General features: G+C 43.4%; 2 protein-coding genes and 1 long non-coding RNA gene across 4 annotated transcripts; 2 read left to right on the top strand and 1 right to left on the bottom strand.

Annotated features, from left to right (window-relative positions):
- Window positions 1-3538: 3538 nt before the first annotated feature.
- On the top strand, window positions 3539-9622 carry LOC137853978 (sulfotransferase 6B1-like). 2 transcript variants are annotated; one of them, XM_068676876.1, is made up of 7 exons: window positions 3539-3813; window positions 5214-5350; window positions 6022-6111; window positions 6751-6896; window positions 7688-7802; window positions 8340-8496; window positions 9177-9622. In XM_068676876.1, the coding sequence occupies exons 1-7, from the start codon at window positions 3612-3614 to the stop codon at window positions 9305-9307; spliced, it is 978 nt and encodes a 325-aa protein (XP_068532977.1). In that variant the 5' UTR covers window positions 3539-3611; the 3' UTR covers window positions 9308-9622. The 2 variants fall into 2 exon arrangements, with proteins under 2 accessions (XP_068532977.1, XP_068532978.1); XM_068676877.1 differs by having other exon boundaries at window positions 3541-3813; window positions 6751-6877; window positions 7708-7802.
- A 3004-nt stretch (window positions 9623-12626) lies between these two features.
- On the top strand, window positions 12627-18104 carry LOC137853979 (sulfotransferase 6B1-like). The gene is made up of 7 exons (XM_068676880.1): window positions 12627-12912; window positions 13996-14141; window positions 14597-14686; window positions 15387-15513; window positions 15937-16031; window positions 16421-16577; window positions 17785-18104. Exons 1-7 carry the CDS (start codon window positions 12711-12713, stop codon window positions 17913-17915), a joined length of 948 nt encoding a protein of 315 aa, XP_068532981.1. The 5' UTR covers window positions 12627-12710; the 3' UTR covers window positions 17916-18104.
- Window positions 18105-20611: 2507 nt separating this feature from the next.
- On the bottom strand, window positions 20612-23239 carry LOC137853976 (uncharacterized). Its single transcript, XR_011094854.1, has 3 exons — window positions 22576-23239; window positions 21585-22100; window positions 20612-21299 (listed from the first exon to the last, which is right to left on the bottom strand). It is a non-coding gene; the product is annotated as an uncharacterized lncRNA (long non-coding RNA).
- Window positions 23240-24280: the final 1041 nt, after the last annotated feature.

Below are 24280 nucleotides of genomic sequence, written 5' to 3'. Positions count from 1 at the left end.
AGATTGTGCGTCTAGAAGTGCAGTTGAGTAAGGATGGCTGATTTTAACAGGAAATGTTATCTGTTTTACTGAATGAGTAAAAAGTGGTTTATTCTTGTGGTAGTCTCAACAATCAGCTTATCAGAAGGCATGCAGCACTCTGCAATCTTACTGTTAGAGGCACACATGCCTCGAGGTGATTTAACTGGCACATCCGTCTTGGCCTTTGCTAGCATTCAGACCCACGCTCATGCACCTGCACTTGCTCCAGGTGCATAAAGGCTCTGAGCCCTGGTCCCAGCTCAGGGACTGGCACTTGGTGCCACTTGGGTCTCCCCAGTTGCTGGCACCCATGCACATGGGTGCTCTGGCTCATGGTCCCAGCCCACTTAATTTGGATGCACTCAATCCAGATGCTGGCGCTCAGACACGGATGCCCTTCCACACAGGATCTGACCCCTGCTGCTGGTGCTCAGACTGCCCTACACACATGTACACATTTAATAGAGTCCCTTGCCCAGACAAAAAGATGGAAAGGAAATTAATTAGAAGACAGGACATACTGTGATGGTCAGGTACAGGGCAAAGCAGACAAGCATTCTGACCAGCCAACAATTTACATGTAGCTGTCCCTTTTTTACCACTCATCCCTCTATTTTCCCTCACTGATCCTCCCCAAATTGCCTAAATCCCTTCCTTTCCCTACCTCTGGTCCTTATAAACATCCCCTGATGAATCCTGTCCCATGATGAAACCTTCTTCCCTCACAACCCTTAACGTGCCTATGTCCCCAGGCAGCAGCCCACCCAGCACCATCTGAGCCCTGGACTTGGACTGCCTTTGTGTGCTCCTCTGTGCTTGTGGTGGTGATGAGCTGATGGCTGCTGTCATGGCCCTGGGAGTAGCTCGACAGGGCATTATTTGGGCTGCCCACCCCTGCCTGCCATTGTCTCTGTGCTTCTTTGTGGACAGGCAGACAAGCTTTTACCACATAACCTAAAACATCCTACCACCCCAGTCGCTGTGTGGAGACTTTGACTCCCCTCAGATCTGGCACACACTGGATTATTCAAATGAAAAAAAATGACACAAATGGTGTTTCCATTGTAGAGCAAATTCTACGTGGGGCCCAAATTTTCATGGACTGATTAATAGGATCCCAGGAAACATTCCCCTCTTGAGGTCTTGATTTTTTTTTTTTTTTTTTGTCATATTCATGGTCAGAAGGAGTTTAGGGGGGTACCTTCATAAGTGGACCAAGATCCCTTTTAGGTCATTTTGGAAGGCTGATTTATTGAAGCCTTTTCTAGAGTCTGAATGAGATAAATGCAGATCACAGGAACAGTTATGGAAACCCACCTCTTCTTACCTACTAACTGAGAGCACATTCCCTTAAGTTTTGAGGGTACGTTTGGGGATTGTGTTGTTGTTTTATTTAACAGGGAATGGCTCTGCACAAGCAGATCAGCTCATTGGGTAACTGTCAGCTGACAGAGTCCTGTAGCTATCACAGCAAAGGTCACCAGACTCTTTCTGCAAAACTCCACAATCAGGAAAGACCAAGTCTGATATCTATGGGAAGTCAGAAACCTTTAGAGGCACAGTGGTGGTTTAAACAACAAACACCATTAATCTGGAGATTACCAAATCCTTTAATCTGTTTTTAATCTCCATGTTTTTAAAGCTGCTTTTTAGAAACTTTAAACCAACTAATGTTTTCCGTCAGTCTCCTGTTTCAGCGTTTGGCAGGATCAGAGTCTTTCTTATGCAAGACGTACCGTGTGAGGTTTATCCCCCCTCTCCCAGCTACAGTGTCCTGGCTGATGGCTGTATCAAAGGCTCACGTTACGAAATCTTGATCCTTTTTTTTTTTTTTTCTCACTCAAGAAATTTAATTCCCGTCCAAATCCCTCCTTATGACTTACGTCTTCTAATTGGTTTTTCTTCAGTAATACTGTTTTTTAATTATTATTTTTTTTTTTTTGGGGGGTGCTCAGTTCCTAAGTATAATACATGCCTCCAATGAATAAGTGCCCTGACTGCCTCCTCTGGCAAATATACACCAGAAATCCAATGGTTTTTCACTCTCAAATTTTCTCCAGACTGTTCTGCGAAGATTGAAGTATGGGAATGAATTATGTGCTTCTATTATGAAAACACCAACTAAAGGAAAAAAAATAAGGCAAGCAGCTTTTGTGCTTTGCTAGAATAGCTGGTTACATGTTAAGAATCAGCAAAGACTCTATTTCATGGTACAGTAATTTCTAGCTAATGTAAGTGAAGCGATGCAGACGGTGCCAATTGGATGTGCTTTGGTGCAAGCTCTGATTCAGGAAATGGACTGAGCAGGAGTCACGTGGTGTCCACTTGGTTCAGCTGATGCCTGCTCACAGGTAGGCTTTATACATGTATACTGACAAATTTTTACAGAAAAGAAGTGATGAAGGTAAAAGCAAAAGATTTCCATAGACTGAACAATATTTGCATCAAAATGCAAGAGCTGTAGGGCCAGGTGATCCTGTGAGTGCTGCAGGGTGCCTCAGTGCCTGGGTGTGAATTCCCCAGGGCAAGCCATCGGTGGACCTCCTGATTGAGCTGCCCAATAGGCAGCTTTCAAAGATGGAGATGGGAAAGAATGGCATTTAGACACTTGGCACAATTTATTTTTTATTTTATTTTTATTTTTTTGTGGGGAGAATGAGGAACTATTTTCTACTTCCTCTCTGCCTTGTGATCCATCCTCTTGTCAAAGATGTTAATGTTAAACCTGGGCATTACTTTAATTTTTGTACTGAGATCAGTGCAGTCTGAAGTTCATAAATTAAAGTCCGTTATAAATAATAATCATTATAACTGAGGCTATATTTTTACTAAGTCAGTGATCATTGATCAGCTGTTAAGCAATGATTGAGCTCATTAAGGGAAGAACATGTAAAAATAGTAATTTTCATCAGAAAGCCAGACCTTTCTGTTGCAATCCAAACAGAGAAGAACAATGATCAAAGAGCATGTTGGTCCTTCTGCCCTCCTGGGCACCAGCTGGAGGGAGAAGTTGGCCACCATTACAGGACAGCCAATAATGCACTAAACACTCTCCCAGTCCCAGTGCATTTTATCTTACTTTTTTTTGGGAAAAAAAAAAAAAAGGAGTTGTATAAGAAAATATCCCAGCAGAATGAATGCTGAAAAGAGCAGAACAGCCACAAGGAATGTGCTTATGCCAGTTAAACCCTAGCCTGTAATCATGTCCTTCTTCTATCTTGATGTACTTTGTTTATAAATTCTGTGCTGTGATTATTTGCATATTTTTGGCATATGATGTTTTTGAGTTAGATAAACCCTTTAACCCAGGATGCAATTACATTTGCTTGTTTTTCTTGTTCAATTACATCCATATTCTGTTGATATCAAAGGGTTCAAGTGACTTAAGGTCTTTGTCTGCAGTTAGTTTTTTTTTTTTTTTCAGTTTCAAAAAGAGTAGTTAATTATTGCTTACAAGGTCCACCCCCCCACACACACCTCCTCCTCCCCAAAACCCAAAAAAGTAAAAGCCCTATTAAAAGGCACACTGTGGCTCTCTTTCCATGTAGCATTTCTCACTGTGACGGAGCCTGTGTGTGAGGCAGAGAAGAATGGAAAAGCCCAGGAAGAAATTTATTGATGTGGTAGATAAGGCAATGGTTGCTGCTAGCACAATGGATCGTGATGAACTGCTTTTTTCTTACAAGGGGATTCTCTACCCTGTTACTGTTTGCAGTCCCGAAGTGTTTAAAGCTATGGAGTCCCTTGAAGCCAGAAGTGATGATGTCATTTTAGCAGGATACCCTAAATCTGGTGAATATAACTTGCTTTCTTTGTAAATGAATTTGTGTGATATCAAATAAGTAGATTCTACTTACAGTTTTTAGAGAAAAAAGAAAAAGTAGAACATTTTTTTTCTAAAAAACAAAACAAAACAAAACAAAACACAACAAAGCTAGTTATGAGGACATTATATAGGAATTTTGCAAATGACTGACAAACACCTGATTTTCTTAGCTATAGAGTGTAAAGCTTTTGTTATCTTTAATTTTTGTAGTTATGAATTTATATGCACAAATTGAAAAGAATAAAAATGTAATTCTCAAACTGGAGGCAACTAGATTTCCTGATGTTGCAGGATCTGCTCTTGCAGTTATGTTTGTAAAGACAGTAGCTTTGTATTTCTACACAGAATGAACCCATTGGTACCTTCACATGCAGTGCTGCATATATATATATATATATATTTTTTTTTTTTTTTCTCATAAATGTATAGAATATGTAAAATCCATGACTACCAAAAATTATTTTGCAACACGTGGCAGTGGCCACATGGATTTTTATTGGGAGATTGAGAGCAGTTCTTTTCTGGGGTTGCTAGTTTACCCTACATCTTTGCTGCATCTCCCTGAAAGCACTCTACGCTGGCTCTTGGATGTGTTACATATCCATTTTAATATAGCTATTTTTCTCCTTTAGCAATAGGATTCACAGTGCCTTACAGCAGATAGCCAGAGCTGACAGGTTTCTAAAGTTTTTGCTATTTTTTTAGCATGTTTTCTGTTTGAAGAAATGTTGTACACTAAAATGCAGTTCTTAAACTCTAATGACAAAGACATAGTAACCCAGTGTCCACAGGTCAGGGAATAGTAAACTAAACATGAGAGTTCTCTACGGGTTCTCTTTTACATTGTGAAAAAAATATATCATATATATATATGAAACATTTCAGACTTTTTTTTATATACTACATATTGGTAAAGAAAATGAGCATACAAAGCACAATTTTTGGATCTAGTACTGCAACTATGCTAAAGTTCTGTGACCTGTCCTTCCATCAGAAAACATTTGTAATTTACTAGGTTTTGAGGTACAGGTTCATCACCCCTATTCCCACTTGTAACAATTTAAAATTATTACATTAATGCATGTTTAGTGCATGCAGTGGTTTTTCTCCTTAATTAGTTATTTTACAAGTTACAAGTTAATTTATGATGTATTTAGCCATCTAAGTTGGAGAAGTGTAACCTTCAAAGGCACAAAGGTAGGGCCCTGAGAGGTGATTGTCCAGACAGTCAGCTGTGATATTGTATCACAAGAAAGAAGACCAGGCAACTCACCTGCTAGTACTACCTACCTCCTGGCTGCTGGCAGATCCATTTCTGCTTTTTTCTCAAGGCTTTACAAGCAATTCTGTATTTTTCCCCTTCCAGGTACAAACTGGGTGGGTCAGATCTTAAGTGATCTGGTAGCCACATTTGAAAAGAAAACGCAGGGTGAAGAAAGTGTTAATGCTGAAGACCTAGAAGAATTCCCCTACCTTGAAGTTGGAGATGCTGGGAAATTTGAGGTGGGTACAGAATACTTATTAAAATTGTAAAAATTTGGTGCTTCAAACACTGAATATATGGCATGTGAAATACTCCACTCTTTGATAAGAACTCTTCCATGTCTCTGTAGGCTGCATCTGGCCAGGCTGAAACTCATTTATGTTGCAAAATGCTGAGGGATAAAGGGACACTCTACAGGGCCTGAGAGGAGCACATACTCATTAGAAATACAAGCACTACAGAAATTTGGCGTAGCATTTTCTGTATTTATGAAGAGTTTCATGAAAAGTTAAATATTGAAAGAATGACTTTTGTCTTTTCTACTACCTCTTCTTTATCCCCCCTTATCTCTTGGGATTATTCAGCTTTCCCATGCTCCCGGTTAGATTCTGGATATTACCTTTCAGTTTCATACCTTGTCTAGCAGAACATATTAAATTCATTATCACTAAAGAGAATTAGTAATGGCTAATCTTCCTTCCAAATGTTCATTCTCAGGGGCTTTTGAAGATTATTGCTACTCAGGGTAGTCTGCTAAGATCCCAGGATAACACTCATAAAGCATAAGTGTTTCTGATCAGCCAAAAATTGTTGATAAATTTAGCAAATTAATGTTTTATCACAGGCCAATGGAACAGAATACTTGTAGTAATTGAACTGTCTACTTTCTTCCTTCCAATTCTTAATAAAGCGAATGAACAAGTTACCTTCTCGAAGAGTTATATTTACTCATCTCCTTCCTGACAATCTTCCCAGGTCTATCTTCAAAAGTAAAGCCAAGGTGGGTGATGATTTGAATGTTTTGTAAGCAAACACTCCTACAAATGCTTTTGAAAGCTAATTTAGTGCTTTTAGGCCAAATTTCAAAATCATTCTTATACTTACATAGTGTTTAGCCTGACCATTTTTACTTGACTGATAGCTACCCTTTATCTCAGTAAGTCTCAGTTCATCCTCACAGACACATTTGTTTCAGTATCCACAAGTCAGGTGTGGGGGAAAACAAAACCTCCAGCAGTAAAAAAATGTATTTGTATACAACTTCCTATGGAAGGCTTTCCACAATGTTGTTACAAATGCATTAAGTTCTGGAGAGAATATGTATTTGTGTGATTTTTTCCTCTCTATCTAAATGATGAATAATACTCGTATTGGGCAAATCATACTTAGATTCTGCATAATTAATTTGATTAATCTGGAAAAGATATTTTGATAGCTATAGGCAATCATACTCACAAGGTACTGAAGTGAAGCAAAATACTTCACTTACTGGATTTAGAAAAGAATTCTTACTACTGCAAATAGCGTATGACATACTAGAAATTCCTCAGACTGCAGTTCTAAAGAAGAGTATTTTTTTTTTTTTAATACTATGGCTTGTTATTTTTCACTGTAGAAATAAAATGTTTTTATTTTGTAGATATTGCTGTTGATTCGCAATCCAAAAGATGTGGCTACATCTTTTTATCATTTTTCCAATGGCATGTCTCTTCTTCCTTCCTATGAGACCTGGGACGATTTCTTCATAGCTTTCATGACAGAGAAAAGTACAGTATATTCTTTTATGTAAATTATCCAATGTTTTGACTTTGTCTAAAAACCTTGCATTTTGTAAATCAGAGTCACTTGCATTTTTTTAGTTTACAGCAAACAGAGCAGTGATTAAGGAAACAAAGTGAGAAATTTGAAGTGAATTTTACAGTATTTGTCTTACTGACTGAAGACAGATATTCATCAGAACTGCACTTACACAAACTGCTTTAATTTGCACAAACTGTTATTTTTGCTGGAAGAAGCAGTTCCTCTTTATCTTGCTCTTGGATCCCCTTCACCCCTTCTCCTCTCCACTGTCCATTATCCTGTGCTCACACAGACATCTGAACACCAGCTTGCCAAACTGGCAAAAAAGAATAAAATAACCCCACTAGTTTAAAACTGCATAAATTCTCCAGTTTTTGTGTTGCACAGAAATGCACAGAAATTTTGTTGCACAGAAATGGAAAGAAGCAGACAAGGTAGGATTTGCTTAAAACCAGCCACAGTAGAGAGGAGCGTTTCTGTGGAGGTGTTTGCAGAGGTTCTGAGCCAGACCCCCAGCTCCCTTGCTGGCCCTGGTGTGAAGGCAGATCCTTCAGAGCCACACTGGACTAGCTTTGGTCCAGACACTATGACAGAGATTGGAACAGTCTGGAGCAAAACCCCATAGATACCATAAAGAGGGATTTATGGGGTTTATCCCAGAAGGGGGTAAACTCAGGCATAAACATAATGGCTACAGTGGAAGGATCAACCCAAGGACAAAAAAATGTTTAATATAATAAGGAGCTTGTCTAATATTATTTTATTCTTCATCTTAGGATTATTTTGTTTTATTTAGTGCCCTGGGGATCCTACTTTAATTATCTTTCTGAATGGAACAAGTATGCTGCTGATGAAAATGTTATGACAATAACTTATGAAGAACTAAAAGAGGTGAGGTTACCTCTTGAGGTAACAAGTATTTTATACTTCAAAGAACAATTGTTCCTAACCAATAAACCATTATATTCATATAGTGTATTCAAACTGCATGATACATACAGTATGAGACAGATTATTGTTTTAGGAGAGGGTAAGATGAAATTCCAGCTTAAAAACTTTTTTATATATATTTGTGTGTGTGCACGAACATGATTCTTGTTTTCTCTTTAGCTGCAGCATCAGCCCAAATCATTGTAAATCAAAATCCTCAGTAATTATTTTTTGGAGCTTTTATAGCTCCAAATGGTGTAGATTTGTCTCAACTGTAAATTATACACAGCCTTCTGTAATATATAAGAATACAGCTCATATCTTATCTGAAAAAGTAACGGAGAATAAAAACACTAGACACCATTCCAGTCTTGATAAACTCTGAATACTCTATATATGCAGCTAACAGAGGCATGCAGGGCCATGAAAACATCTTGAAAAAAAAAAGAAATGTAAGCTGTTTGAATGTCATGTGGTATGTTGCCTTCCTCTTTTCAGAATCGGGCCCTGGGAGTGAAAAATATCGCTGCTTTCTTTGGGATTTCTCTGACTGAGGAAGAGCTTCAGGGTGTGGTGGAGAGGAGCAGCTTCCAGTCCATGAAGGAGAACTCAGTGAAGACCCACGGGGCGCTGGGCAGCATTCTCTTTCGCAAAGGTAGGGAGCTCCAAGAGGCCCAGAGGCAGAAACATCACGCTGTCAAGAACTAGTCAGGGAGCATTCGTGAGGAAGGGACTGCAGCCATCATGGGAGAAGCAACAGCACACAGCAAATTTTAGAGGCCCACAGATGGCTGGCAGGAAGGAGTAGTCTTGTGTCTGAATTACTTTCCCTCTATGGGCCAAGAGTCTTCCTCACTGAGTCTTCTTCAGCCACCAGATGCTTACCTGGGGAGGGCAGGCGTTTTAAAAGAAAGGGGCCAAAACTCAGCCTAAATTTTTGGGAGAGTGTAAGTGCCCTGAAAGGGCCACTGTCAACCCCTTGTTCATGCTAACAAGTTAGAGAAAAGACAAGGATCCAAGAATTGGTAATAGAGAGAAGCAAGATAGTAGAAGACTACTTTTGTAGTGCAGTGTAGGTGATGCAGATGTGAGAGGGCTAACTTGGTTGTCAGAATCTATTTCTACATTTGACATTAAAGGAGTCACTGAATAAAATCAGAAGCTGACAAGGGAGCACAAACCCAGTTCTGCCTCCAGACAGACGATTCTTAATCAGTCCTTCCTGATCTTCCATTTTGTCAGTCATAATTGACTCTGGAGTAAAGAGCTGCAGAAAAATAGGACCTTGTGCTGTTTTTTCTTTTTTTCTCCAATAATTTCTTTGCTTCTTTGAAGGTGGTGTAAGTGACTGGAAGAGTCTTTTCAATGAAGATCAGAATGAGAAAATGGACAAAGCATTTGAAGAACATATAGCAGGAACTAAACTGGGGATGAAGTTAAAGTATGACGTGTACTGCAAAGCCTGAAGAGCGATTAAATGTGGTTATAGGAAGAGCTTTCCACTGCACTTTCAGATCATCTGAATAACATATATTAGATAGCTGGAATGATCCAAGAATCTTGGAATTATTGTAATAATCACATTAATCACACTGCAGCAGCCTTTACAGCGAGAGTGATGAATAGTTGTTTTGTTGTTGTTCGTTTTTTTCTTTTGTTTGTTTGTTTATTTTTCTTTTAATGTGAGATCTTTGGCTTACTTTGGCTACGTTTATTTGCTGAATACAATGATAACTAACTATATTCAAATAATCCTGACAGCCTTGTTTCAGTAGCTATCACTGGAAGGAAATGGTCCTTTTGTGTTTCCAGCCAAACAGTCATTCTAGACTATTTAGAAATTATTTAGTATATGGAGATTTATTTTTTTTTCCAAAACTTCCTCAAGTTAGGCAACATCTTCATGATTAAGATAACTAGCAAAATATGGATCTGATGCAACCTTAAGTAATGACAAAGGATATCTTTCCTGTGACTTCAGGACAAACGCGATGAAAGCTAGAAGAAATAGAATAAAGAAGCATGGAGATCAGCGTTTTTAAGTATTTTAATGTCTTTGAATGCAGAATTTCAATCTGGAATTCAAATTACAGACTGGTATTAACAGCCATGATCCAATCATAGGCACTGGTTTTACATATGACCACAAATAATTATCTCTGTGGAACAGAAAAAAAATCCCTATTTTTTTTTTCTCATATATAAATTTGTACTTGCTTCACTGAAACCAATGTTTCTATCTGTATAAAGGTTAGTAAAAAGCAAAATTGTGATGTTAATATTTGTGTAATTCTGGCATCAGACAGGTTCTGAAATTACACCAAAAGAGAAGCAACTTAGATCAACAGCTTCATATGTAGAGATAGCAACTTAAATGGGTTATGTAATGTGATTAAAGTACTGAGAGTAGATTTGAGTTCCTAGAAATCCAAACAACAGTCATAAAATGCATCTAAAGGCAGCAACACTTGCAGGAATTTCCACTTGTTTACATGGCTGTTATGAAACTAATTGCAATAGTTTGTTCAAGGTACAACTTTGTAAACCGGATCAGTACAAAACTGGGAGGACAGTTAAAGCAATATCCTTTAGTGGAGAGGCCTGGTTGTATTCAACATTATTTTAACACTCTTGTGGACAAACTAGTATATGTATAGTATATGAATTTAAGTTATTTGACATTTAGGTCTGGGACCAGAACAGAAATCAGACAGTATTGGGGAAAATGGGGAAACAATTCAAAAGATCATGACAAATTAAGAAGAAGGTTGGAAAACATAAAGTTCAGTAAAGGTAAGTGTGAAAATACAAACAAACCAAAGGCTGAAGTACTTAATGGGGGAAAGCCAGTAAGAGTGAATTGTGAGAAAAGACTTGAAGAATCACACTCAGCAAGGATTAATTTGGTGAAAGTGCTGGGGGGGGGGGGAAAGTCAAATCTTATTCTGGTTTACAGTAAAAGGAGGTTCATACATAACACAGACAGTAATTGTTAAAGCCACTGGTTGCAGGTCATTCTAAACTTGAGAATGCTGCTGCTTAGGGAGGCCATGAAAAGTTTTAAACAATCATCTAGTGGGGAGAAGATTGGCATACTCAATAAATCAGATATGCAGGTGTAGGACTAGAAAGTCAGATCAAGTCCCTTCCACATCTATACTTCTGGGTATTTCGATGTACAGCAGATTAGCTATTCATGTTCTTACTGATGCCCTGAACAAAAGCACCCAGGACCTTGTTTGTGTTAATTATTCTTGCATTAATTAAATCAGCACTGAACACTATAGTTCACGGAGCTGGCAAAACTCTATCAAGTCTGGCTTCCTTTTGTGACTTTTTTTCCTCAGTTGTACCCACACCAGATTTTAGAGTTACCTTCCTCATTCTCACTGGCTGAATCTTACTGTAGTTTAATGGCAGCTTTGGAGTTTTCAGACAGATACTGCACAAGAGCCTTGATTTGCACTGAGACTTTCCAAGCACACCGGGATTTGAGAAGTAAATGTAAGTATCACATTTACTTAGTAAGGGGAAGCAGTTGAGCTTCAAATAGTATTACCATTGCAGCACTATTGGATGAGAGATTACGTATGTGGTTGTTATTGAGCCTCACAGGCTCTGGGAACAATCTCTGCAAAGACTGGATGCTACAGTGCTCGCAAGGGATGCTGTATAGCTGCTACTCTGTTAAACTAATTAGATTAAAACTAATTTGAAAGCACCTGGTCTGAAATAAATTGTAGACATGCCCTTGCTTATCTGATGGAAAACCAGCCAATGACCTGTTTATGTAGTTTATCCTCTCCTGTGTTATCCCAAGGTTAGGGGTTCAATTACTGTCTGCCCTTAAAATCTCACCCTATCTATTTTATAGCAGTAACACTTCAGGTGCTTTTGCTTCATTAGAGATGCTCTGTGGGCCTGTGCATTCAACAGGGTAAGGATGTGTGTGAGGGGAAGACAGAGAAGGCAAGCAGCCATGTTGGGCAATGAATGTGGACAATGGGACTTTTTGCAATGATATAACTTGTCGAGATACATATTTCTCCATCTTAGTACTACTTATCTTCTGAAAAGGCAGCAGCCAGAATATCAATAACTCCCCCACTAAGAACGTTTTCACCCAAAGATTAAATTATGGCCAAGTATAGACACAAAAAGAAGTAATGTGATACAGGTGAACTTGATTCATGTTAATGCAGAACCTAAGTATTAGAGTTTCACATGAAATCAGTGCTTCTGGAGGATATGGTGAAGTAGAAGGTCTTGAATGTGAGTATTCAGTCATGAGAAGTATGGCTTAGATGGTACAAGTCCTTAGTGCTGAATATATTACCTGGAGTGATAATATTACAATAATGGGCTGAAGATAGCACTGGCACCTGAAACAAAGTTGGACCCTTGGGTATCCATCCATTGGTGAAGTCAATACCAAAGTAGGCTGAGATCCACTGCCCTCATGGTTATGCTGGTTATCTAGTTTGCAAATTGCACTATGTAGCTCAGCAGTTAAAAATATTTAAAGTAGTATCTTACAACACTTATAAGTCTCTCCCTGATTTCATGCAATATTTTGAATGCTAGCAGTATTAACTGGAATTGCTGTCCCAACAGCAATGCTTTGCAGAGAACAGACTACTGGTGCTGGTATCAGGCATGGCAGAGAGACTCCATGTCACTACTGTGAGTCTCCTGTCCTGCAGTTTCGAAAGGAGGTAACAGAGTACAAATGGAGTTAATCAGTGACATGTATCTTAATCTCTGAGTGAATGCCCTTTCTGATTTCCTAACACACTGTATAAAGTTCTTCTGCATTGTGGAAAGACAGTCTGTATCTCTGCTTGAAAAGAATTCCACAGGGATACAAGCATGAGCAGAAATAGAGAAAGAGTCATTGAAGCAGTGGAAAGTTGCTTTTCAGAGAATGAAAAGACTTCCCCAGAAGATATGCTGTTTACTTACAAAGGTATTTTGTATCCTACTGCATTTAGCAGCCCAGAAACTTTGGAAGCTCTGAAATCCCTTGAAATCAGGAGCGACGATGTGATTCTAGCAGGCTATCCTAAAACAGGTGAGTGTTCACTGGATAAATAGTCAAACATGCAATGCTACAATCCAGAAGCATGTGCCTTCATTTAACGCAGCAATAATACATGAGAAAAGCTTATGGTGACACCATTCTCCATAGGATCATGAAATTAAGTTGTAAGGCATCTCTGGAGGTCTTCTAACCCAACCTCCTTCTCCTCCATGCCTTTTTTTTTTTTTTTTCTTCCCCAGCCTGAGCAACCCAAGCCTTTCCATGTGTTTCACTTGCTGCAGCTCGCAGTGGTTTCAGGGGCTTTCAGCAGGACCCTCCTCTGATTCTCAAAACTTCTTGTGCTTCGGTGCATGAACTGCATGCTGTGTGCAAGTGGTGAAATCACCAGTGTTGGATAAAGCACAATAATCACATCCCTTGACTTTCCGAACACAGTCTTGTTAGTACAGGAAAATATGTTGTTACCCTACTTGCTGCAAGGGTAATACAGGGACTGTTTCCTACTAACGAGGGCAGAATAGCAGTGTTTCCACAGATCTACTACATTGCACAATGCAAGTAATTCCCATGCACCTAACTGGAGGAAAAAGGAATGCTACCAGGACTCTTAAGTTGTTCCCTTTCACGTGGACATTTTGGATTCCTTCACATTTGTCTCTAATCACTTTGGAGAGATACATTAACAGGTCATATACAGAAAGAGGAGTTGGTGATTCTTATTACATTGACTTTGAGTGCAGCCTGCAGAGCTGTGCATGGGCAGAAATAGTTTAGAGGTGTGAGGGTCCACCTACACGTCCCAGAAGAGGTTAGATGAAAACTGAGAATTGGTTCTTTGAGCCCAGTGCCTCACATACCAGCTGTGGCAGGTCGCAGAAGCCAAGACAGCTGAGCCTGGTGCAAAGATGCTGTCAGAGTTTGACAGTCTTTTGGTTTGGTTGAAGAACCCTTCTTCAGTTTGTTATGGGAGCCTAGCTGGGGGCTGGGTATGAGACCAAACTCTGCTGACCAATAAAAGGCTGAAAACTGAAGCTCCTCTCAGCCAGGCTGACAGGAAAAGGTGGAGATGTGCGGCCCAGGACGGACGATCTCCTGCTATCTTTATCATTTCAGGAACCAACTGGCTTGAAGAAATGGTGAGGGAGCTGGAATCAGCAGATGCTAAATATACGGAAGAAGAAATGAAAGAGAGAATAAATGCTGAAAAGGAGCTACAGATGTTTCCACGTCTAGAGTTTGGAGATCCTGGAATATATGAGGTGGGCAGGGTTTCGAAATATTGGCAATACTCTTGCTACAGGTAGTAACGGTTGAAAGACAATGTCTAATCTCAGGAGCAATAGACGACTTCAGAGTAGTAACAAGTGTTAGGGTCAGTGCAAACAGCATGTCCTATTGCCCCTGGTGTCCCAGTGCAAGGGTCTCAGAACACCAGCCAGCGTTGGAGGCCTGGGGGCTCCAGGCCTGGAGCCAGTTGGTTGGATCTGTAAGACTGTTCTTGTGGGTGTCCTGTCCTCAGACCTGTCTCATGTGAAGTGATGCTCTGTGGCAGAGGCTAGCAGAAGCCTACATGTATGCCTCCAGTGCCTGGGATTTCCCAAGGGATAAGATACCTCTTGTCTGGTCTTAAATTTTCCTGTTACCCATGACTCCTGAAAAGGCTCACTTCACTGAATAAACTACTTCTGTCCTATTTCTCCCACCTTCCTTAAAGAGGATGAAGAAACTGCCTTCCCGAAGAATCATTTCAACCCATCTGCATCCTCATCTCCTGCCCTTCTCCATCCTCCAAGGAAAGGCTAAGGTGAGTCTTCTCTTTGTGTCACACTGCAAAAGCATTTCCACCTCAAGCTAGCTTTCCTCTGCCCGTGTGAGATGTCTTTTTGCACTTTCACCTGTGCTGTTCAATGCATAGGCACATTTCCAAGGGTGAAGAGGCAGAGTGCTGTGTGCTGAAGTTGTGAATAAGCATCCTCTCCCGGCAGCAGTAGCTCTGCTGACTCTAATTTCTCTCGGTGGGCTAGTAGCCCCTAAGATCTCAGAAAGATGCTTCCAGATTTTTGTGTCAGAAAACTGAGCATGGCAAGCAGTTACCCTGTTTGGATAAGCTTAGAGGCTTGGACTTGCCTCTAAGACCAGTACTTGTCGAAAGCCCAGCAGGGCCTCAGGAGATAAGATGATCATTGATGAGAACTGCTTAAGACAGAAGCATGGGTGCACCCACAGCCTGTTTGTAGATCTTCTGGTCTGTAGCGCTTGAGCTCATTTCTTTGGATTGGTGCTAGTTCACAGCTGTGTCCCAAGGGCATCACTGAAAAGGTATCTCTTTTCACCTTGAAGCTGCCAGCAAGTGGACTGCCAAGGCTCTGACTTCTTACTAAACCAAAGGAATTAGACTGGCATGTCATTGTCTGGTGGGTGTTTGTGGACTTGTGATGTGTTGAGAAGATGGTGTCTTGCTCAGTCACCATATCACAACCAAATCATGAATATTCCTCCTCCAGGTCCTTGTGCTACTTCGGAACCCCAAAGACACGGCTGTCTCCTATTACCACTTCTACAACAACATGCCAGTGCTGCCATCCTTTGCCTCCTGGGATGAGTACTTTACAGCTTTCATGAATGGGAAATGTACTTTTCCCTGTGTTTTCTGGGATTTCTTTCCACCTAGAGTGCATATACAGGATTCTGGGCTTGGGAATCTTACCCCAGCATATCTTCCCAAGGCAGTCATGGGCAGATGGGCCCATGTTATGGATGAATAGCGGAGTAACAGAGAACTAGTGTTACTTTTGTCTCTAACTTAGAATGGAGAGATTGTGGCAAAGCCTGAATCTTTCTATTCCCGTAATAGAGCTGGTGGTTCAGTGCAACCTAGTGACAAGAACTGGGGGATCCTTCATTGACCTCAGCCGAAACAACAGACATTACCTAGTCCCCACTTCTCCATTCTGGTGCCATGTTTAGATAGCTGTATGGGCTGACTCCTCTAATTTGGTAAAGGCTGTTTTCACATATATCCTGCACAGCTATTTCTCTTTTCTTTGTCTGCAGTGACCTGGGGATCCTACTTTGACCAGTTAGTGGAATGGAACCAATACATTGACCATGAGAAGATCATGATGATAAGCTATGAGGAACTGAAAGAGGTGTGGTACCTCAGCCAGTTCTTCCTTGATGGATGCACTGTGCAACTGTCCTTATACGCGTGGGGACTATGGGGAAGTAGAAACTATTGGGTCAGGCCTGTCTGTCCCTTTAGAAGAGCACGCTTTCCTGAGCTACTCTCTTTTGCTCCTGGGTTGGCCCATGGGGGCTTAGGAGGAGAGCAGGCTTGTCTATTTGTGGAGGGAGTCTCATCTCACTCAGTTGCTTTTAGGGAGAAGAAAAGGCCTTGAACCGGAGGCCACCACGTATAGATTCCCCCTCTATGAGAGACCTTAGAATTCCTTGGTGACATCACTGGATGCTGGCTTTGTAACCTAGCCATGGTGCCCAGTCTTTTGACTTCACCTTTGTGCTGTGTTCCTTTGGCCAGAACCCAATACTGGGAATGAAAAAGATTGCTGCCTTCTTTGAGTTCTCCCTGGATGAGGAAGATTTTCACAGAATTGCCAAGAAGACCAGTTTCCAAGCCATGAAGGAGAAATCCAAGGAAACCCATGGTAAATTTGGGGACATCCTCTTCCGTAAGGGTAAGTCTTTGCAAATGAAAAATCTGCCTTCTAAAGTTGTCTTCTGAGAGTCACTGAGCCATGAGCTTGCTAGGCTTGTTGTGAATGGCAGGTATGGGTGAGGTGTCTTCTGTAGCATCCTGTACAGAAAGCTTCTGCCATTGGTGAGATTTTGGGGCTGTTTGTGAGTAGCATACTGGAGTGCCTCAGCTATCCATGGTCCTCAGCCATTGCTTCCATGTTGCTCTCTTCCCCTGTGGCAACGCTGGTCAATTAGGCAAGTGAGGTGTAGAGGTGGAGGCTAACATTACGTAGGTTACATGTATACCAGCAATTATGCACTAAATCTGCTTGGGCTGTGTGGTTTGTCTTTATGGTTGTCTGCTGGTGTGGCCTTTGCCCAGGAGTTGTGCAATGAGGCTGATGGTTGATCTGGAGGGGAAGAACAATGGGTTGGTGTGACGTGGAGAAAGGCTGTTTCTGTCTTTGGAGTTGAATTTCAAGTAGGCTTTTTGACATTTCTGACTTTACGTGTCACTTCATACAAATTCTCTTTTGGAGGAGGTGTGCTAATGGGACAAGGGTCTCAGGAACATCATACTCAGTGCTGTGTTGGCCTCCTGGGCATCACATTATTATGTCCTCACCAGGAGATGAGAAATAGTCTCAACATGGTTTCTCTCAACAGGTGTGCCAATAGTGGTGATCACTTATAGACCTGGGGCCAGGGCCCGGGCTCTTGTAGCCCAGTTGCTCCCCAGTGCTCAGGAGTCTCTGATTTCTGACTGCTGTGGACATGGGCTTGCTTTAGCCCCTTCCCATTCCAACCCCTTGGAGGAAGAAGGATTTAACTGATCTCTCCACCACTCACTCCATTTCCCCATATAACTTGACTTTTCAGAAGGAAGCATTCACAAATGCATATTCCCTTGTGACAAAAACAGGTTCATCTCTTTTCAGTGTAAACTCTGCATGAAACCACCTTGGAAATGCCCTCTGGCGTGGGGGAGGTGTGAGGGAAGGCGTGCAGGCAGCACGCCTCTCTGTGGCCTCGCTCCAGACTTTATTTTCTTATCTTTGTGACCTTGCCTCTCCTAGGCAATTAGCCCTCTTAGGGGCATAAAACAGACGCTTCTTGCCTCAATGTGCAGTGAGTCTGCATCACTGTTGTGTTATTCTCTCTCAGGAATAGCCACCTTCAGTCCTTGTTGCTTCTTGTTGTACACAGGCATTGTTGGAAGCTGGAGAGACCTCTTCTCTAAAGCTCAGAATGAAGAAATGGACCGAAAATTTGAAGACTCCATAGGGAGAACAAAGCTGGCAGCAAAGATTAAATACAATGTGTACTGCAAGGCCTGAAAATGAGCAGAAGAGCAGCAACTTCTTCCCCAAAAATGATTCTCCAATAGTGGCCGGTCACCATGAGAAAAGAGGAAACCCTCAGAGATCGACCTGGCACCTCTAAACATTTGGACTGTAATTCTTGGGCTTGTGCTGTGCCTGGAGCCTGGCTGTTGCTTAATGCAAGCAAATAAAATGAGCGCATTTCTTCAGTGAGTGCCTGACATCCTTCCAGGAGAGAGATGGTGCATGGGCATCATAGCACCCATCTGGTGGTTTCGTTGTGGCTGCCTCACAGCCTGAGACTGTGAGGGAGGCTGATGCAGTGCTCAATGGTAAGGGAGAGGAGTCTCCACAGGGACCTTCCTCCCAGGACACAGTGGGCTTGACTTGCATTTGTGGTGTGGGTCTGAACCCACAAATGACTGTGTAGAGAGAGAGCACATGGTGCTAACTGGAAGGGTTGAGAGTTTATGAGTCTATGTTGAGTGTTGTGAACCTTTAGTTCACTGAGGCTGACTCTGTGTTAGGTTATGAATAGTCAACAGACTGAAGTTGTTTGATGTGGAGTTAGGAAGGAAGCAGATGCTGAAGGGAAGTTTTGAAAAGATGGGAGGGCTGCAACCCTGAATGGTAACTCGATATTTGCGTTCCTGGTACAGCAAAGTGATTACTTGGAAGAAACATATCCTCTGCTTTGAGGGTAGGAAGGCTCTGCAGGAGGATCTGGATAGGCTGCACCAATGGGCTGAGGTCAACTGCATGAAATTTAACAAGGTCAAGTGCCAGGTCCTCCACCTAGGGTGCAACAACCCCAAGCAGAGCTACAGGCTGGGAGAGGAGTGGTTGGAGAGCTGCCAGGCAGAGAAGGACCTGGGAGTGATGGTGGATAGTCGGCTGAATATGAGCCAGCAGTGTGCTCAGGTGGCCAAGAAGGCCAACGGCATCCTGGCTTGCATAAGAAACAGTGTGGCCAGCAGGGCTAAGGAGGTGATCGTCCCCCTGTACTCGGCTCTGGTGAGGCCGCACCTCGAGTACTGGTTCAGTTTTGGGCCCCTCGCTACAAGAAGGACATCGAGGTGCTTGAGCGGGTCCAGAGAAGGGCGACGAAGCTGGTGAGGGGCCTGGAGAACAAGTCCTACGAGGAGTGGCTAAGGGAGCTGGGCTTGTTCAGCCTGGAGAAAAGGAGGCTCAAGGGCGACCTTATTGCTCTGTATAAGTACCTTAAAGGAGGCTGTAGCGAGGTGGGGGTTGGTCTGTTCTCCCACGTGCCTGGTGACAGGACGAGGGGGAATGGGCTAAAGTTGCGCCAGGGGAGGTTTAGGTTGGATCTTAGGAAGAACTTCTTTACTGAAAGGGCTGTTAGGCATTGGAATGGGCTGCCCAGGGAAGTGGTGGAGTCACCATCCCTGGAAGTCTTTAAAAGAAGTTTAGATGTAGAGCTTAGGGATATGGTTTAGTGGGGACTGTTAGCGTTAGGTCAGAGGTGGGACTCGATCTTGAGGTCTCTTCCAACCTAGAAATTCTGTGATTCTGTGATTCTGTGACTCCATATTGTTCCTGGAGACATAAAGGAGGGCGTCTGGACACCCACACCGTGTCTCTCTGAGGCTACTGGACACTCAGAGTGTGATTTGGGATGTTCATGAACCTTTCTGCTGCCAGCAGGCCAAAAGAGGTGAACTTTCTCTTCTAGGCAGCACTGGGCAAACTGCACCTAGAGCACAGTGCCCAGTTCTGGGCCCCCCAGCATGAGAGAGACATGGAGAGACTGAAGGAGTCCAAGGCAGAGCCACCAAGATGCTGCAGGAGCACCTCTCCTGCCCGGAGAGGCTGTGAGAGCTGGGGCTGTTCAGCCTGGAGAAGAGGAAGCTCAGGAGGGATGACGTGGAGTTGCCCAAGCCCTCTGAGGAGGGCAGGCCCCCAGCCAGGCCTGTATCCGTTGAAACCGTTCCAACCCTTCCAGCCGAGGCTGGGGCCAAGACCCCTCTGCCGGGTGCAGCAGCCTGGGCAGGGTCACGCTGCCCTAGTGCCGGGGAGAGCCCCCAGGGACCCTCCGCAAGGGCCAGGCCTGGGCTTTCTACAGATCTGCCCCCAGCCCGGCAGCAGGTGGCGGGGTGAGGGCCTGGCCCATGGCACTGTGTGGGTGAGGAGTGTCCCTGTGGACATGTCAGCATCCACAGAGCTGTGATGGCTGCAAGAGCCCACAGCACCTACATGTAGGTCTGAGAAACCCTGAGGAGGAAGCCCTGGGAGAACAGCCCTGCGGAGGCCCGTGGCATTGGAGCCAAGCCTGAGAGCCGCTGCACACTAGGGAACTGCACAGGCCTGCCTGCAGGGATAGGAACGTCCCCAGCAGTGCATGGGGCTGAGCAGGGCTGTGGGGAGCAGCCGGTGACCATGCAGCCACAAAACCTCCTCATTTTGTACTCTCACCCATAAGCAAGGGCGCTGGAGCCAGCTGCCTTGATGGCACCTCTGCAGCCCAGTTGGAGGCAAGGAGAGTCCCAGGAGCCTTCACAGCCCCCCAGGGCCCTGGCAGGCAATGTCCAGCCTCCCAACACAGCGTGTTACCCCCAGCCACCAGATGGGCCTACCGTCTCCCTGCAGCATGGACCAGCCCCAGCTGCCAGGGGGCTGGTGTCCCACTGAGCACAGTGTGTCAGGGGAACGTTCAGAGCAGTGAAAAATGTCCCCGCGTCCTCAGCAATTTGTCCTGGGGCTTTCTCAGGCAGAAGGTGTTGCAAAGCTTCCAGCAAGTCTCCTTCTGCCCACACCAGGCCCCTCGCAGGCCCAGCACGGCCTGGAACTCTCTCAGGAGTTTGGGGGATATTGCATCTCCATCTGTCTCTCTGCACTGGTGCTGGAGGCAAATGACACTAGCATCGGCCATGGTCTCCTGGTCCTCCAGGAGTGTGCCCCACACCCCTTGAAGGGATATCTCACCAAGCAGAGGGGATTCAGAGTGACCTGGATGCAGAGAGATGGGAAGTGCCCTGAGCCCTCCAAGGCAGGCGGGAACCCTGCATCCCATAGGGTGTCTTGTCCTTTTGACAACCACGTGGAACCTCAGAGCTCTCCTGTCTGTATCTAGCCCTCAGTGTGGAGGAAGAGGACAGGAGCTTTCCAAGGCCTTAACTTTCTCCAGCCACTAAACCTTGAAGAGACAAACGCTGTTGTTGCTCAGGAAGGCACAGCAATGGGAAAACCGGGCAGGCTGGGTGAAAAAAAAAAAAATCACAGTCACGAGGGCTTTTTTTCAGTTTAAAAATTCTTTATTCAAACCACTGGGGTATGACTGTGTTGTTTTGAAGGGGGCAACCTGGACTTGGTTTACTTTTAAAGATCTGCCAGGAGTTATCTGAGAAGTCCCAGCAGATCTGAGTTCACGCTCGCTGGTGACTGGAAGAGGAAAAAAGGGGTCTGATGTTAGTTTGAGAGCAGAGCAAGTGTAAGAAATCAGTGGAAAACTCTGTAGTGTGACAGGAGAGTGCAAAGATCTGGAGAGACGTGAAGCCAACTAAAGGGAAACAACGGATGATAGGGACACACACAAAGCAAGAGTTTTCATGTTTGACCATCAGGCCTTTTTAAAGCCTGCGATGGAAATTCTGGAGCTTGCAGCCAACCAATAATCCCATCTCTGAAAGACTTGGCTGTTGAAAAATGGAAGGTAAAGCTGCTTACCTGTGCCCAATAAGTCTTCTCCTGTTTTCAAGGCATTTCTCAGAGCTGGTCTTGCAACTGAGGAGTTGCTTGGCAGGTGCTCTTGAGGCCTTTCAGCACTGACATCTGGCAGCAAATTATTAGCTCTGGGAAAACAACAGAAGCATGCATGAACTGCTGTGCATCCAGCATGCGGACTGGATCCAAAACAGGGATGTTGGATGGAATAGCAGTGAAGAGAGAAATACTGTATAGTTTAAGATTGAAACAAAAATGAACAAACAAACAAAATGTTTGTACTCACCTATTTACCTTATTTGTGAGGCATCTTCTAATGTCCTTCTGTGTCAAACACTTTTTGTCTGACCTGTCTATTTTTGCTTCTACACGTGCTAGTTGCAGCAGAGTCTCCCGCTGCAAGCTTTGTGTTCTCTCCACTTCTGATTTCAGAGCTGCGATTTGCTGTTCCTGATGCTTTCTAACAGCCATTTCTTGGATGTTGATTTGCTCTGATTTGGCTTGAGAGACTGCCGGCATCTGAAACATATAATGCAACTTCAAGAACCAGGAAGAGAACGGCATTGCCGCCCCGACATGTCCACGCCACACAGCCAGTTCCCATACCCAATGGAAAAAAGAGAGCCCCACTCAGTGAAGGAAGCATGCCTCCTCCCGACCAACAACAGTGTCGGAAACAACTAAATGTTTTTCCTTTATTTTACTTCAGAAGAAACAGTGTTCTTCCTCTTATTTTTAGGTGAAAGCTAGTATGAACAGACTTTCCCATCTCTGTATTGAAGGGGGTGAGGAAAAGGCAGCATATTTCTCATGCACACAGATCATGCGATGCACCCGGAGGCACTTTCATGCACCTATTTTCAGCTCTCTAGCTTCCCTATAGGGAAGCCAAAGTTACTGCATTACCAATGAGAACTATCTGCCTAAAATAAAATACCTAACAACAACAAATGAATGCAATGTTGATACAGATCCAAACAGTACATGAATTTACCGGAAAAAGATGACTGAGTTCTTGCTTCTGTCTCATTTCTTGGGTTCTTTCTTTACTCCATCTTTGATGGTGTATTCTCTCAGGCACCCTAGCAGTCTCTAATTGAAGCTTAAGGGAAGCCACCTGCTCTTGCAGCTTCTGTTTATCATCTTCAAGCTGCAGCAACAGTTCATGTTGCACTTCCAGCTCCGCAGAAAGATCACGTCCCTGTATGCAGTAGAAAAACAATCTCCCTTAATCAGAGGGCTCTAAGATCTCTACGTTATGGGAAACTTAGACAGATGTATTAATGGCAGTCAGAGCTGAAATCCACCCAGGTTGTATTTCAGCCAAGGAAAGGACATCTAAAGTAAGCACAACTTTCAAACCCTTGCTGACAAGAGTGCTCCGGTTTCCATTCTTCCTTTCTTTCTAGAAAGGCCTCATGGCAAAGGCACTCAACTCCTTCTACATCATTATACAACTTCCGTGCCTGTGAAACACAATGATTCTCATTCATACACACCTGTGCGAGAATGTCCTCCCAGCGTGGGGAGAAGACACAAGAGGCTCGAGGCCTTGCCTCATCCTTACCTAAAGGGATAGCAAGCCATGCCTTACCAGGCTGCAGGAAACAAAAGGTTACTTCTGTTTCTCAAGAACTCCACTAACAGAGAATGAGGTCTTCATCTTTGTGCCGAGACTGAGAGAGAAATAACTTGCAAATAAAGCAAGCCCAGAGACGTTGTGCAGAGCGTGCCTTGCAATATCACAGAACAGCCAGCGGATGAGATCATTGGAACAACAGCGAGTCTTGAAGGAGCACAAGCTGCTTCGTTCTTACTCCTCCAGATGCTACTCCCGACCCACAGCCTTGTCCCTAAGTCTCAGGATGAGCTTCCTGAAGAGCCATTTGTTTTGCAAGGCAAAAGGGGAGAAGGGAAGAGGAGAAAGGAGATCACTGGAACACTACTCTAGGGCCTGAATAGTAGGGTAGTAGTACTGAGTAGTAGTACTAGTAGTAGTAGTAGGGCTTCCACTCTGCTGTGGAAGCACGGTATCGCCTCCTACGCGTGACTGAAGCCTGTTGGCTTTGTTGATGTTTCAGATAAAAGCTTGCTGTAGTGGAAAATGAGTGTTAATGACAATGTAACTTTTAACATCTTCAAACAAATCTGTCTTGCATTTGTTCTCAGCTTATTTCTTCTCTTGTAGTATTTAGAAGAAAAGAACAGCTTCACCTCTAATAAGCTGTTCACAGATGGTGTATACCTTAGCATTAGCCTTGTCCAAGTCCTCTTGCAATTTCGAGTTTTCTTCCTCCAGGTAACGGCATGTGTACGTAGAAACAAGCAGTGATGTTTTTGCCTTCCACAGCTTACTGGAAGTATCAGCAAGTTTTTCTTGCAGCTGTGTGACTGCTCCCTAGAGAAACAATGGTAGGAGAGCGTGAAGAAAAATGTAAGAAGCTAAAGGCTGTATTTTACTTTTACTTACTAGTTCCTATGCCTAGTTCAGTTTTCTAAGTGAATTGCAAAGGGAAATAAAACTGTAGAGGAGAATCACGTGATGATCCTCATCCTCGCCGAGGTGACTGCTGACCAGGACGGGCAAACAGGGTGTGGCACATCAGTCAGGGCAGGGCACACTCGGACAGGGCTGAGCAGAGCAGCCTTCCGCACTCGGGAGAATCGCTTGTCTACCAGCTGTCTACCTATAGCCAAAC

This window comes from Anas acuta, chromosome 3 (genome assembly GCF_963932015.1).
Source record: "Anas acuta chromosome 3, bAnaAcu1.1, whole genome shotgun sequence".
NCBI lineage: Eukaryota > Metazoa > Chordata > Aves > Anseriformes > Anatidae > Anas > Anas acuta.
Note: the sequence above shows the minus strand (reverse complement) of the source record. Positions and strands in the feature narration are given on the sequence as shown.

Excerpts from the sequence above, each read along its gene's own strand:
- LOC137853978 (XM_068676876.1), top strand. The coding sequence starts at position 3,612 with ATGGAAAAGCCCAGGAAGAAATTTATTGATGTGGTAGATAAGGCAATG. Across the intron at positions 5,351-6,021 it reads GAGATGCTGGGAAATTTGAG|CGAATGAACAAGTTACCTTC; the intron begins GTGGGTACAGAA and ends TTCTTAATAAAG. Across the intron at positions 7,803-8,339 it reads CTTATGAAGAACTAAAAGAG|AATCGGGCCCTGGGAGTGAA; the intron begins GTGAGGTTACCT and ends TCCTCTTTTCAG.
- LOC137853979 (XM_068676880.1), top strand. The coding sequence starts at position 12,711 with ATGAGCAGAAATAGAGAAAGAGTCATTGAAGCAGTGGAAAGTTGCTTT. Across the intron at positions 12,913-13,995 it reads AGCAGGCTATCCTAAAACAG|GAACCAACTGGCTTGAAGAA; the intron begins GTGAGTGTTCAC and ends TTATCATTTCAG. Across the intron at positions 16,032-16,420 it reads GCTATGAGGAACTGAAAGAG|AACCCAATACTGGGAATGAA; the intron begins GTGTGGTACCTC and ends TCCTTTGGCCAG.